The 14,507-nt window shown below is 40.3% G+C and overlaps 1 protein-coding gene across 1 annotated transcript in view; it reads left to right on the top strand.

Moving 5' to 3' along the window:
- MEP1B (meprin A subunit beta) overlaps positions 876-14,507 on the top strand; it is a 34,255-nt gene continuing 20,623 nt past the window's right edge. Inside the window, exons 1-5 of the mRNA XM_005697008.3 lie at positions 876-1,023; positions 3,233-3,251; positions 4,101-4,145; positions 4,232-4,275; positions 9,456-9,534. Of these exons, the coding sequence (XP_005697065.2) occupies positions 961-1,023; positions 3,233-3,251; positions 4,101-4,145; positions 4,232-4,275; positions 9,456-9,534 (250 nt within the window). The 5' untranslated portion in view covers positions 876-960. The remainder of the gene's footprint in view (positions 1,024-3,232; positions 3,252-4,100; positions 4,146-4,231; positions 4,276-9,455; positions 9,535-14,507) is intronic.

Genomic DNA, 14,507 nt, shown 5'->3' with positions numbered 1-14,507 from the left:
CTCCATGGCCTTGGACTTAGTAGTTGTGGTACATGGGCTTAGTTGCCCGGTGGCACATGGAATCTTCCTGGACTAGGGATTGAACCCATGTCTCCTGCATTGGCAGGTGGATTCTTTACCACTAAGCCACCAGGGAAGTCCTCCAATCTTTTTTTATTAGTGCAGAATGAGCAAAGACTGGTCTTGAGTGAAAGAAATACTGAGGGAAAAAAAATTCACATTTCAAAAATATTATCCTACATCACACTTAAGTTGAGAGTGAAACTCTGGGAAATGAGAAAGCAGATTGTCTCTAAAAAGAAATTACCCCAAGAAGAAAAAGTGAGCAAGAACTGAGAGATGGGTTGGGAACACTGGTTTTTCAGTGTTCTCTTGACTTTGCTTGATGGGAATACTCAGGAGGGACATGTGTTGTTGTTTTGCTACTTTAAATGTGAATGTCAAGTATGCTAAATTTCTAGGACATTAATGGATTTTGTATTATAAATCAATACATTTTTATTAAATGAATGAACAACAAACCGTGACGGACATAACTAGATATATTAAAGCAGCTCAGGGCTAGAAGAGCAGAAAGAACTTCACAAATGTTTACATTTGAAAGATTGAGATTAGAAATTAACTTGATATTATTGTTCTCAAGTGGCACTTAATAATCTTGGGGCCCAGTATTACACATTAGAGAATTTGTTTCGTTAACAGTTCTCAGTCAGGCGTTTGGCTACTGAATGTTGACACAGGGGAAATAAAAACCTACAAAAAACAACCAATGAGCTCTGCAGAGCTGTGCTAAGGATATTGGACTTTAACTTTTTGATTGGAGGTATTACTACTGCAGTTGGCTGACCTGCCAGAGGGATCATTAAGACCAAAGGCTATACGTTGTATGATGTTTGCCTTTTAAAAAGTAAATGCTGCTCTGAATTCCATAGTTCACAGCTTTCAGCTGGTAGTCTCAGCATGACCTCTTGGGATCTGCCTTGGTTTCTGTGCTCTGCTGCCCTCCTCTCAGTTTCTGGCTTGGTAAGGAAACAATGTAGGGGAAAAAATTAGAAAAATTGGGGATAGTTGATAATGATTACTAAAGAACAACCTGTTTTTTTTTTTTAAGGAATTTCAAAATGTTAATGAAATTAAATGTGGGTTTTGTTTTGTTTTGTTTTGTTTTGTTTTTGGTGAGCAGGGGCAGGCAGAGTACTGGGAGTGAGAAGAAGACGCACCAGAGGAAAAGTCAGGGACATGAGATAAAATTATGTTTTCTCTGCAGTTTCATTGTTGTGTAACAAGTTTTCTTACGATAAGATGGAAACTTGAAAATCACTCCGTTTTGACTAAGGAATGTGATATGTATTGCTGTTATAGGAATGTGAGACATGACAGAGTGAGTAATGAGTATCATGGGCACAGCCAAAGCTTAAGTCGTGTAGCGTGGAATCGCTCTTCTTCTTCATCAGGTTACACCAATCTTTCTACAATGACAGGTAGTTGGTACCACAAACCAAGTTGAGGTTTTATTTATTATTTTTATTGGATTGTAGTTGATTTACAATGTTGTGTTAGTTTCAGGTTTGCAGCAAAGTTAATCAGTTATACATATAACCCACTCTTTTTCCTTCTTTTTCTTAAAGATTCTTTTTCCATACAAAGTATTGGGTTGAGTTCCCTGTGCTATACAGTAGGCCCTTATTAGTTACCTATCTTATATAAGTGGTTATATGTCAATCCCAATCTCTCAGCTTATCTCTCCCTCCAACATCCCCTGGTAACCATAATTGAGGTTTTAAATGAAGTCTCAAATGCCTGGGGATAATCTTTAGTTGTGATTTTTAAATAACAATTATTACATTGAACTAATATTCTGTGAACAGAACTACAGCAGTGAGAACAAGAGATACCATGGGAGACTCATTAAAACTGTAATTATGAATGAATGCTTGATAATGTTTTTCGGGAGGTGTGTTGGCATTCCTCTGTGAGGGTGTGCCTGTGTGTGGCCAAGGTGTGAGACAATCAAGACACTAGTTTATATAAAAAAGGGTGGTCACCATCCAACCGATTTATCCTCACTGCTTGCCAGATATCCCAACTGATTCTAGCATGGAGATTCTAGAACCTACAGGTAATCTGTATTTAAATAAAATTGTCCCTTACATTTGTATGACATTTTATTATAGTTTGCCACATTCTTTCACACTATATCATATAACTGTCAGAATTCCCAGAAAGCCAGCAGTGACCGCATTGTACAGATATTCTGAGTATCCGAGTACCAGGAAGGTGAACTGACTTGCTGGTAATTGGTAGAAGCAGGAATAAAACCCAGACCTACTGTCTACAAGTCCAAGAGCTTTTTAAACTAGACTTCATTAAGAAATCTCAGGTTTACTTAGTTTTTTCCACTGGGTATGTGGTCTGGATTTCATTTGGTCTGCTGCTGCCCACTTGCTTCAGTTGTGTCCAGCTCTTTGCGACCCCATGGACTGTCGCCCACCAGGCTCTGCTGTCCATGGAATTTTCCAGGCAAGAATACTGGAGTGGGTTGTCGTTTCCTTTCCCAGGAATCTTCCTGACCCAGGGATCAAACTCACGTCTCCTGTGTCTCCTGCCTTTGTAGGTGAATTCTTTACCATTGAGCCACTGAGGAGCCCTTCATTTGGCTACCTGTAGAGAATCTATTTTCAGTTTGTTTGTTTTTTTTCATTTGCAAAGTATAGCCATAGGTGGTTTTTTTTCTGAAGTATTTGGTATTGACTTCAAAGACAGAGTCTTGAGTGAAATGTGAAATTAAACCATGGTTAATGAGGTCTTCAATAAAATTTTCTGTTTAAATCATCATTATAAATTATAATATATTAATGCCAAGAATAAGTTATTAGATTTTTCAAATGAAGCTCCATGAATTCTTTAGAAAATCATGTTTAATGTGAACACTTATTGGAGAGCAGAACTCATGTTCTGCCTTCTTTTGAATCTGAGAACTTGACTTCTTGCTTCACCCCTTCAAATTCATACAACAGACTGTTTCATTTTTTATATGAAATGAGAAGACCCTTGGGTCAAAAAGTTATCTTAGACTCTGATTTATTTCTCCTGAATACATGCCAGAAACTAATCCATAATATTAAGGTAAAAACAAAACCCCACAGATGGCTAGATGGAAATAGGAATCAATAAGACTATTTATGTCACAGACATCATAATAATATCATTTTCTTATGTGTTTGTTTCCCAGCCAACTCCAGAAATCTTTGGTGAGTCTATTTTGAGTTTTGCCTTATGTGACTGAGCATGGCGCAGCACACATAGTAAAAGAAGGTCGTGTGAATAATAGAGCAACAGCACAGAAGAACTTAGGACACATTTAATGCTAAGCACAATGCATACTTGCATTGAACTTTGATCAAGCACTGGCTTCTTTTGATTTATTGAAGAACATTTTATTGTTTCTGCTCAGGGGTTCCACATACTCAGCAAAAAAAAAAAAAAATATATATATATATATATATATACATATATGATGGTATAAGAAAGTCCAGACACAGTGACTGACATATTGGCATCCCATAAATGTCAACTATTGTTACTTTTGCTGTCTTTATGCCAAATCAGATGGACGTGATGTTCTTCCTATTCAATTGTACACTTAGAGGTTTGGCCATATTATCTACCTTTTGAAACTAAAGAATAGTTCAAATATAGATTAGGAATTTTGCTTGAGAGTTCCAAGGTACATTATTAGCAAGGAATATACATATATGGGTTGCTTGAACTGATTTTATCTTGTATAAACATTTGCTTCCTATCTAGTCATCTAATCTAGTCCTTCAAATTAATATTATATGGAGTGACCAATTTCTTATTCCTGAAGTTATTTGTCATTCAAGGGACATGTAGAGATGTATGCCAAACTCCATAGCCCCAAGCCTGACTCAAGGGAGGTTCTCAATCAATCGATCAATCAATCAATGTATATTGAATCAGAGCATGGTACTCTCTTATATGAGACAAAAGAAACTTGCTTACTTCTAATCAGTGGTTGATAAAGATTTTCTTCTTTCATAAACACAACATTCAATGTGTTTTTGTTATTTTTGTTAAAGATGTAGATAATGGACTTGACCGGGATATATTTGATATCAATGAAGGTTTGTGGATTTTAAATTTTACATTCTTTGTTAAGTGGAGAGCTTGAATCCAATTTGCTAACAAAAGTTTTTATCTTCCTTCTTAGATCTGGGACTGGATCTTTTTGAGGGAGACATCATGCTTGATGAGGTGAGTTGAAACAATGCAAGGAAGAACTTTCAGTTAATCACTGCAAGCTGAAATCGAAGTACCTGGCAATGTATAGTGTGGGTTTTGTTAAACCCAACAGTCCCTAAGGATGTAGGATCATAGTTGACACATTTAGTCAATGAATACATTATGTGCTAAGGGATTCACATAATGGTATCTCCATCATTCATTACTCAGACTTCTTTGCAGTTGAAGACTGTCACTCATCTTGCATGCTTTGCTCTTACTGATCTAATTGATTTTCATTATTGCAATGCTTCCCTGGTAGCTCAGCTGGTAAAGAATCCGCCTGCAATGCAGGAGACCCCGGTTCGATTCATGGGTCAGGAAGATCCCCTAGAGAAGGAATAGGCTACCCACTCCAGTATTTATGAACTTCCCTGGTGGCTCAGATGGTAAAGAAACTGCCCGCAATGTGGGAGACCTGGGTTCAATCCCTGGGTTAGGAAGACACCCTGGAAGAGGGCATGGCAACCCACTGCAGTATTCTTGCCTGGGAAATCCCATGGACAGAGGAGCCTGGTGGGCTATAGTCCATGGGATCACAAAGAGTTGGACATGACTGAGTGACTAAGCACACAAGAGATTTTTGTTTTTAAATAGAACTTCACTGATTAAAGCTAATTGAAGCAAAATTAAGTTGAATTGGTAAATTTAATGAATCTGGCTTTCTATCATAAGAGAGAGATTTTGTGACTTCTACTCTAATAGCTGAGAATAGTGTTGTCACGTAAAGATCCTCCTAAGATATTCATAAAGAGTACTGGTTCTTACCTCGCCATCATAGCACGCAGATGAACACAGGTATCATGTTTAAATATCCCTCAACCCCCAAGGGAACTTCAACTCAAGAATCAGAGCTACAGAGTATCTGAGGGTTAGTCCTTGGCCTGCTCTTCTCCCCTTCTTGATCCAATCCTGTATCAGGGCTTTAAATGTCACCTCTATGCTGATGACTCCAAATATATAACTCTGGTTCATTCCTCACCCAAGGTCCCAACTGGTCTATCCTGATGCTAATCCATCAGTTCCTCTGGAATATTTATGAGATACCTCAAACATAATGAGTCCTCAATTCAGCTCTGATTTCCCACGCTTGTCCCTCTCCAGTTTTCCCTCTTAGTAAATTCATCACCACTCCCTCTCCCCACTCCGCTGAATAATAAGTAAAAACTCCAGGAGTCACCTTTGCTTCTTCCCTTGTCTTCACCTTGCCATCCTCTCCGTCAGTAAGTTCTAACATTTCTATCTCCACAGTGCATCTATACTCCTAAGAATCCACTTTTCTTCTATTTATCTACTTCAAATGCTGATCTCCTAGAATCTTTTCCACTCTGTCCCTGTCACCTGTCTTCCACAGCAAAATGATCTTTTAAATTAGCAGCGCTACCTTTTTACTTCCCGCTTTGAAACTCTTCAGTGGCTTCCTCTTGTATTTAGAATAATATCCAGGTTGACCCACAGCCTCCAGGACCTTGCATGATTTAACTCCTGCCTACCTCTCTTCCTGTCTCCTCTCTTCTTTAATCTCATCTCATTAGGCCACTGGCCTCAAACGTGCAAGAGATACCAAGCATATTCCCACCTCTGAGTAGAACAATGACTATTTCCTTTGTCTAGAATGATCTTTCCAAGTTCAGTTTGGTTCAGTTGCTCAGTCGTGTCCCGCTCTTTGCAACCCCATGGACTGCAGCTCACTAGGCCTCCCTGTGCAGCACCAACTCCCAGAGTTTACTCAAACTCATCTCCATTGAGTCAGTGATGCCATCCAACCATCTCATCCTCTGTTGTCCCCTTCTGCTCCCGCCTTTAGTCTTTACCAATATCAGGGTCTTTTCAAATGAGTCAGCTCTTTGCATCAGGTGGCCAAAGTATTGGAGTATCAGCTTCATCATCAGCCTTCCAATGAATATTCAAGACTGATTTCCTTTAGGATGGACTAGTTGGATTTCCTTGCAGTCCAAGGGACTCTCAAGAGTCTTCTCCAACACTGTAGTTCAAAAATATCAATTCTTCAGTGCTCAGCTTTCTTTATAGTCCAACTCTCACATCCATATATGACTACTGGAAAAACCATAGCTTTGACTAGATGGACCTTTGTTGGCAAAGTAATGTCTCTGCTTTTTAATCAGCTATTTCGGTTGGCCAAAGCTTTCCTTCCAAGGAACAAGCGTCTTTTAATTTCATGGCTGCAGTCACCATCTGCAGTGATTTTGGAGCCCCCCCAAAAAAGTCGGCCACTGTTTCTACTGTTTCCCCATCCATTTGCCATGAAGTGATGGGACTGGATGCCATGATCTTAGCTTTCTGAATGTTGAGTTTTAAGCCAACCTTTTCACTCTCTTCTTTCACTTTCATCAAGAGGCTCTTTAGTTCTTCTCTTTCTGCCATAGGGTGGTGTCATCTGCATATCTGAGGCTATTGATATTTCTCCCGGCAATCTTGATTCCAGCTTGTGCTTCATCCAGTCCAGCATTTCTCATGATGTACTCTGCTGCTGCTGCTGCTGCTGCTAAGTCGCTTCAGTTGTGTCTGACTCTGTGCGACCCCATAGATGGCAGCCTACCAGGCTTCTCCATCCCTGGGATTCTCCAGGCAAGAAAACTGGAGTGGGTTGCCATTGCCTTCTCCAATGCATGAAAGTGGAAAGTGAAAGTGAAGTCGCTCAGTCGTGTCCGACTCTTAGCGACCCCATGAACTGCAGCCTACCAGGCTCCTCCATCCATGGGATTTTCCAGGCAAGAGTATTGGAGTGGGGTAGCAGGGGGACAATATATAGCCTTGATATACTCCTTTCCCAATTTGGAACCAGTCTATTGTTCCACGTCCAGTTCTAACTGTTGCTTCTTGACCTGCATACAGATTTCTCAGGAGGTAGGTCAGGTGGTCTGGTATTCCCATATCTTGAAGAATTTTCCAGTTTGTTGTGATCCACACAGTCAAAGGTGTTGGCATAGTCAATAAAGCAGAAATAGATGTTTTTCTGGAACTCTCTCACTTTTTCAGTGATCCAGCGGATGTTGGCAATTTGATCTCTGGTTTCTCTGCCTTTTCTAAATCCAGCTTGAACATCTGAAATTTCTTGGTTGACCTACTGTTGAAGCCTGGCTTGGAGAATTTTGCACATTACTTTGCTAGCTTGTGAGATGAGTGCAGTAGTTTGAGGGTTCTTTGGCATTGCCTTTTTTTGGGATTGGAATGCAGACTGACCTTTTCCAGTCCTCTGGCCACTGCTGAGTTTTCCAAATTTGCTGGCATATCGAGTACAGCATTTTCACAGCATCATCTTTTAGGACTTGAAATAGCTCAGCTGGAATCCCATCACTTCCATGAGCTTTGTTAGTCATGATGCTCCTAAGGCCCACTTGACTTCACATTCCAGGATGTCTGGCTCTAGATCACACCATCATGATTATCTGCATTGTGAAGATCTTTTTTGTATAGTTCTTGTGTGTATTCTTGTCACCTCTTCTTAGTATCTTCTGCTTCTGTTAGATCCATACCATTTCTGTCCTTTATTATGCCCATCTTTGCATGAAAATCTCCCTTAGTATCTCTAATTTTCTTGAAGACATCTTTGGTCTTTCCCATTCTATTGTTTTCCTCTATTTCTTTGCATTGATCACTGAGGAAGGCTTTCTGATCTCTCCTTGCTATTCTTTGGAACTCTACATTCAAATGGGTGTATCTTTTCTTTCTTCCTTTGCCTTTCACTTCTCTTCTTTTCATAGCTGTTTGTAATTCCTCCTCAGATAACCATTTTGCCTTGTTGCATTTCTTTTCCATGGGGATGGTCTTGATCCCTGCTTCCTGTACAATGTCACAAACCTCTGTCCATAGTTCTTCAGGTGATGTCCAAGAAACCTTTCAAGTCTGGCTTTTTCTTGTCACCCTCATTTCACCTTCAATGTCATCCTTTCAAAGAGTCCTGTCCTGACCACTTTATCTTATGCACTCCCCCCAATTCCTTTATTCTTGTTCGCATCTCCCTTTTTATTTCCTCTGCTACTATTAAATAGATCCTGTTTAAACTTTTTTCTTCCATGCTGTTTGTCTCCTCCACTAGAGCCTGAGAAATGTAGATCCACTGTTACCAATAGATCTCTTTTCTCTTGAACAGAGTTCATTTCATTAGCTGGGTGAATACATTAATGAAATATTATGTTTTCTATTCCAAAAATTTAAATATTTTATAATTTTTGGAAAACTTTGGCATAGCTCATGTGGAACTTTTCTCATATTGTGAGATCAAGATGATTGAGGTTTTGCTATCACTTTCTTTTTATATGTTTTTAAATCTTAATATAGGAAACTAGTCTATGAATCTACCATATTTATAGTCCAGTTTTACATCAGTCATTATTTACATGATTTCACATGGTTCCTTCTTCAACTTTATCAACAAAGTTAATGATAGTAATTAATGATTTCCCATCAGAAAATCAGAGAATTGTATATGAACTGATCACATATCTTGTGCCTCCCTCTCACTCATCTGGCCTTTACAAATGCTTTGCCAAAACCCTTCAGGAGGTTAGGTGCTCTGAGGGGCCTGAGCCACCCATCTCCTTGCATGGTCCTGCAGTAAACCTTTCTCTGCTCCAAACTCTGATGTTTTGGGCATATAAACTTGCATTAACACTTAAAAGGATATGTAAAAGTATGAATAATTGAAGTGAAATAAGATTAAAGGAAGTATTAATGCTTGCCATTCTCCTTATTGAAAAAGAGAAGTTAATGATTTCCTCCTAAAACTTTTGTTATGATATGAGAAAAGTAGATGTACACACACATGTGTGCATGCATACACACACGGACAATCTGTTTAGGTTGCCTTGTTGTTATTTAGTTCCTAAGTTCTATCTAGATTCTTTTGCAACCTCATGACTATAGCTTGCCAGCCTCCTCTGTCCATGGAATTCTCCAGGCAAGAATACTGGAGTGAGTAGCCATTCCCTTCTCCAAGACATCTTCCTGACTCAGGGATTGAACCTGAGTCTCCTGTGTTGACAGGCGGTTTCTTTACCACTGAGCTACAGGGGAGCCCTTAGGTTGCTTGGGAAAACTTAAAACTTCTTTTATTTCTGGTTTAACTATTGCTTGTTTCATAATTTTTGACTGATACCTTCAATGAATCCTTTCCCACTTATTTTTGACAGATGCAAGAAAGAAATGCCATCGTTGGAGAAAGATATAGGTGGCCTCATACTATTCCATATGTTCTAGATGATAGCTTGGGTTAGTATGAAATTTGGAGTGTCCACAAATAATGTATGTTCCTAACAGAATAGGATGACGGTATTTTCAAGGGAATATTCACATGGCCATTAAAGGTTTTGTTTGTTGCTTTGTGTGGTGTGTGTGTGTATGCATTATCAGTTGTGTCTGACTCTTTGTGACCCCATGGATTGTAGCCTGCCTAAATACACTTATGTAAAAAAAAAAAAGCAAAATGAAGAATGAACAGAACCTAAATGATTTTGTATGAAATATTTGCTGAGTTTTGACCAGTAAAAGACTTCCCTTGCAGCTCAACTGGCAAAGAATCCGCCTTCAATGTGGGAGACCTCGGTTTGATCCCTGGGTTGGGAAGATCCCCTGGAGAAAGTATTCTGGCCTGGAGAATTCCATGGACTGTATAATCCACGGGGTCGCAAAGAGTCAGACGTGACTGAGCAGCTTTCACTTTGACCAGTAAAGGGATTAATTCAGCCAAGGTTTACGGAGAGCCTACTCTGTATTGGACAGTTGGAACATAAAGATTCAGAAGCTAGTCTTTCTTTTAAAGCAGAGGCTTCATCTATGTTCAGACTTCACACATAACTGAAAAACAAGCACCAAACAAACAAACAAAACTCTAGGAACTGTCATTATTTTACTAAGATTTTATTTTGCCAAGTCAGGAATTTAACAAGAACCCACTTTCTTTTTATCATCCTCTTTTTATAAAATAAATAATGTTTTAATACTAAAAGGTCAGAAGAATCTAATCCAAAAGAAAGGGTAAGTTTTCTATATTAGAAATTTATTGTCATGGAAAACACTAAACAAAATTCTCATTTTACCCATGGATTAATAAAAATGATATCACTGGCCCGCATCAGTTTAGAAACTGCCATTTGGGAAATTTTCGCTTTAAGTATCATTTATCTGGGCTTCCCCCATGGCTTAGCAGTAAAGAATCTACCTGTATAAAGGAGATGCCAGAGACATGGATTGGATCCTTGGGTCTAGAAGATCCCCTGGAGGAGGAAATGGCAACCCACTACAGTATTCTTGCTGGGAAAATCCCATGGACAGAGGAGCCTCATGGGCTATACAGTCCACGGGGTCACAATGAGTTGGACATTGACTGAGTGACTAACATCATATATTTCAGTGTGTGTGCTCAGTCATGTCCAACTCTTTGCGACCCCAAGGACTGTAGCCTACAGGCTCCTCTGTCCATGGAATTCTCGAGGCAAGATACTGGAGTGGGTTGCTCTTTCCTACTCCAGGGACTCTTTCTGACCCAGAGATTGAACTCGTGTCTTTTGCGTCTCTTGCATTGGCAGGCAGATACTTTTTCATTAGCACAACCTAGGAAGCCTCATTTCAGTAGAGATAATTATAAATCAAAAGCTAATTATATAGAATGGAATAAATATTATGATTGATGATATATGTTCAAAGACCTATGGGAGCCTATTGGAGGACATTTAACTCAAGCTAGATATAAAGGCATATACAACAGGCAGCAAGTGACCCTGTGCAGTAGGGCTGCTGTGAAGTTTGTGCAAGTTGTACTTCACACAGAGGTGCCGGGGGAGGTGGGGCAAGTGGGACTGAAATTACGTTTGCATCATATTCATCAAGAGGCATTCATCTCTTTGGATGAAGTGCTATTCATCCACATACCAAGACAGTACTGGCAGTATCTGCTCAGATTTGGTGCCCGTTTCTTCCTTCCCTCTTTCCATTCTTCCTTCCTTTCTTAATTAAAGTATATTTGATTTATAATATTGTGTTAGTTTCTGGTGTATAGCGGGGTGCTTCTTTCTAAGGCACTGTGTGGGCTAGTGCAGCCTCTGACAGCAAAGGAAGGATGCTCTAAGAAGACAGATCACTATGTGCAAAGGCATGGGGAAAGGAGAAAGCCACTGGTTAGAATTAGGTTGAGAGTGGGGAGATAATGAAGTTGAACAGGTAGGCAGAATCCAGCCTTGAGTCTTTTCTGTGTTAAAGAACTTGGTGTGTATACCAAGGGTCATGTGGAACCACCAAAAGTTTTAGTGCAGAAATGAGATCATTATCACTCTGGTTGCAGTCCAGAAGCTGTATTACCAGCGGGGCGGAAAAAGAGTATGGAGATCAGTTAGACTGTTGAAGAAATTCAGAGAAGGATTAAAGCATTTCTAAACCAAGACTCTCTCAGTGATGATAGACAAGAGTGAATCATTCTAAAAGAGCCTTAGGAAGCAATTAGATTTGGTGATTGACTGTGAGAGATCAAGAAGATGGGTCTAGGGAAAGAAGGGCTGGTGCCCAGGATTCATTCTTAGGTGACTGGGTGGATGGCAATGACTTTAACAAGAATAGGGAATATGTCTTAAAGAGGGAGTGATGGAGAAGTATGGTGGAAATTGCTTTTTGGCATGCAGGATTTGAAATGCTTCAGGCTCACTGTGGTGGAGACACCATATGATGTCTTGGTGTCTGGTCTGGCCATTCAAGATAGAGAAATCTAACAGGGAGTTGCTAAGGGTATGGGAGATGGTTGAAGCCATGGGTGTTCTTTGGAAAGAATGATGCTAAAGCTGAAACTCCAGTACTTCGGCCACCTCATGCGAGGAGTTGACTCATTGGAAAAGACTCTGATGCTGGGAGGGATTGAGGGCAGGAGGAGAAGGGGACGACAGAGGATGAGATGGCTGGATGGCATCACTGACTCGATGGATGTGAGTTTGAGTGAACTCCAGGAGTTGGTGATGGATAGGGAGGCCTGGCGTGCTGCAATTCATGGGGTCGCAGAGTTGGACATGACTGAGCGACTAAACTGAACTGAATTTACAAGTATACAATATAGTGATTTAAAATGTTTACAAGTTATACTACATTTTTCCTCATTATAAAATATTGGCTATATTCCTCATTTGTACAGTATATCCTTATAGCTTATTTTATACCTAATAGCTTGTACCTCTTAATCCCCTACCCTTATATTACCCCAGCCCCCTTCCATCTCTCTACTGGTAACCACCAGATTGTTCTCTACATCTGTGAGTCTGCTTCCTTTTTGTTATATTACCTAGTTTGTTGTACTTTAAAAATTCCACATGTAAGTGATATCTACAGTATTTATTGGAGAAGGCAATGGCAACCCACTCCAGTACTCTCACCTGGAAAATCCCATGGATGGAGGAGCCTGGTAGGCTGCAGTCCATGGGTTCGCTAAGAGTTGGGTATAACTGAGTGACTTCACTTTCACTTTCATGCATTGGAGAAGGAAAGGGCAACCCACTCCAGCATTCTTGCCTGGAGAATCCCAGGGACAGTGGAGCCTGGTGGGCTGCCCTCTATGGGGTTGCACAGAGTCGGACACGACTGAAGCGACTTAGCAGCAGCAGCAGCAGCACAGTATTTATCTTTCTTCTCTCTGACTTATTTCACTTGTGTAATTGCCTCCAAGTCCATTCATGTTTCTGCAAAGGGCAAAAATTTGTTCTTCTTCATGACTGAGTAGTACTCCATCATGTACTTAATCTTCGTAACCCATTTATCTGTGTTCTTTTTTTTTAATTTTACAAAGTTAAGGAACTTTTTTTAAAAGAAATATTTATTTATTTATCTGGCCTTCCTGGGTCTCAGCTGCAGTATGCTGGATCTTTAGTTACAGGATGCAAACTCTTAGCTGTGGCTTGTGGGATCTAGTTCCCTGATGAAGGATTGAACCTGGGCATCCTGCATTTGGAGCATGGAGTCTTAGCTACTGGACCACCAGGGAGGTCCCTCCATTCTTCTCTTGATGGACACTTAGGTTGCTTTCATATCCTGGCAATTGTTAATAGTGCTGCTATAAACATTTGGGGGGGGGGTTGTGTCTTTTCAGATGGTGGTGTGTTTTTGTTTTTTTCAGGTATATACACAGGAGTGGTTATATGGCGGTTCTATTTTGCTTTTTTGAGAGACCTCCATACTGTTTTCCATATGAAATTCTGCTAGTAGGGCTTTAGTCTTTTAGCTTAAGCCTTGGGTATCATCTGGCTGCTAGTGGCAACTCACCTGAACGGGGTAACAAAGCAACCATGTGTAGCTTCCCATGAGTGAGTTACAGTTGCAAGCCTGAGTGCCAGATTTGAGGTGAGTGGTAGGAAGTAAGAAGTGGAGGAAAAGGGTTAAATGGGGGTCTAGAAATGAAGATCAAGGTCCAGGAGCAGGAAGGGGCTTCAGTTCAGTTCAGTTCAGTTGCTCAGTTGTGTCTGACTCTTTGCAACCCCATGATTCGCAGCACACCAGGCCTCCCTGTCCAACACCAACTCCCAGAGTTCATTCAGATTCATGTCCATCGAGTCAGTGATGCCATCCAGCCATCTCATCCTCTGTCGTCCCCTTCTCCTCCTGCCCCTAATCCCTCCCAGCATCAGAGTCTTTTCCAATGAGTCAACTCTTAGCACAAAGTGGCCAGAGTACTGGAGTTTCAGCTTTAGCATCATTCCTTCCAAAGAAAGCCCAGGGCTGATCTCCCTCAGAATGGACTGGTTGGATCTCCTTGCAGTCCAAGGGACTCTCAAGAGTCTTCTCCAACACCACAGTTCAAAAGCATCAATTCTTCGGTGCTCAGCCTTCTTCACAGTCCAACTCTCACATCCATACATGACCAGTGGAAAAACCATAGCCTTGACTAGACAGACCTTAGTCAGCAAAGTAATGTCTCTGCTTTTGAACATGCTATCTAGGTTGGTCATAACTTTTCTTCCAAGGAGTAAGTGTCTTTTAATTTCATGGCTGCAATCACCATCTGCAGTGATTTTGGAGCCCCCCAAAATAAAGTCTGACACTGTTTCCACTGTTTCCCCATCTATTTTCCATGAAGTGATGGTTCCGGATGCCATGATCTTCGTTTTCTGAATGTTGAGATTTAAGCCAACTTTTTCACTCTTCTCTTTCGTTATTTATTTATAATAACCGTGTGTTATTTTTTCATAGCTACTTTTAGAAAACTTCTAATTTTA

The sequence above is a fragment of the Capra hircus genome, chromosome 24 (assembly GCF_001704415.2).
Source record: "Capra hircus breed San Clemente chromosome 24, ASM170441v1, whole genome shotgun sequence".
Classification (NCBI taxonomy): Eukaryota; Metazoa; Chordata; class Mammalia; order Artiodactyla; family Bovidae; genus Capra; species Capra hircus.
Note: the sequence above shows the minus strand (reverse complement) of the source record. Positions and strands in the feature narration are given on the sequence as shown.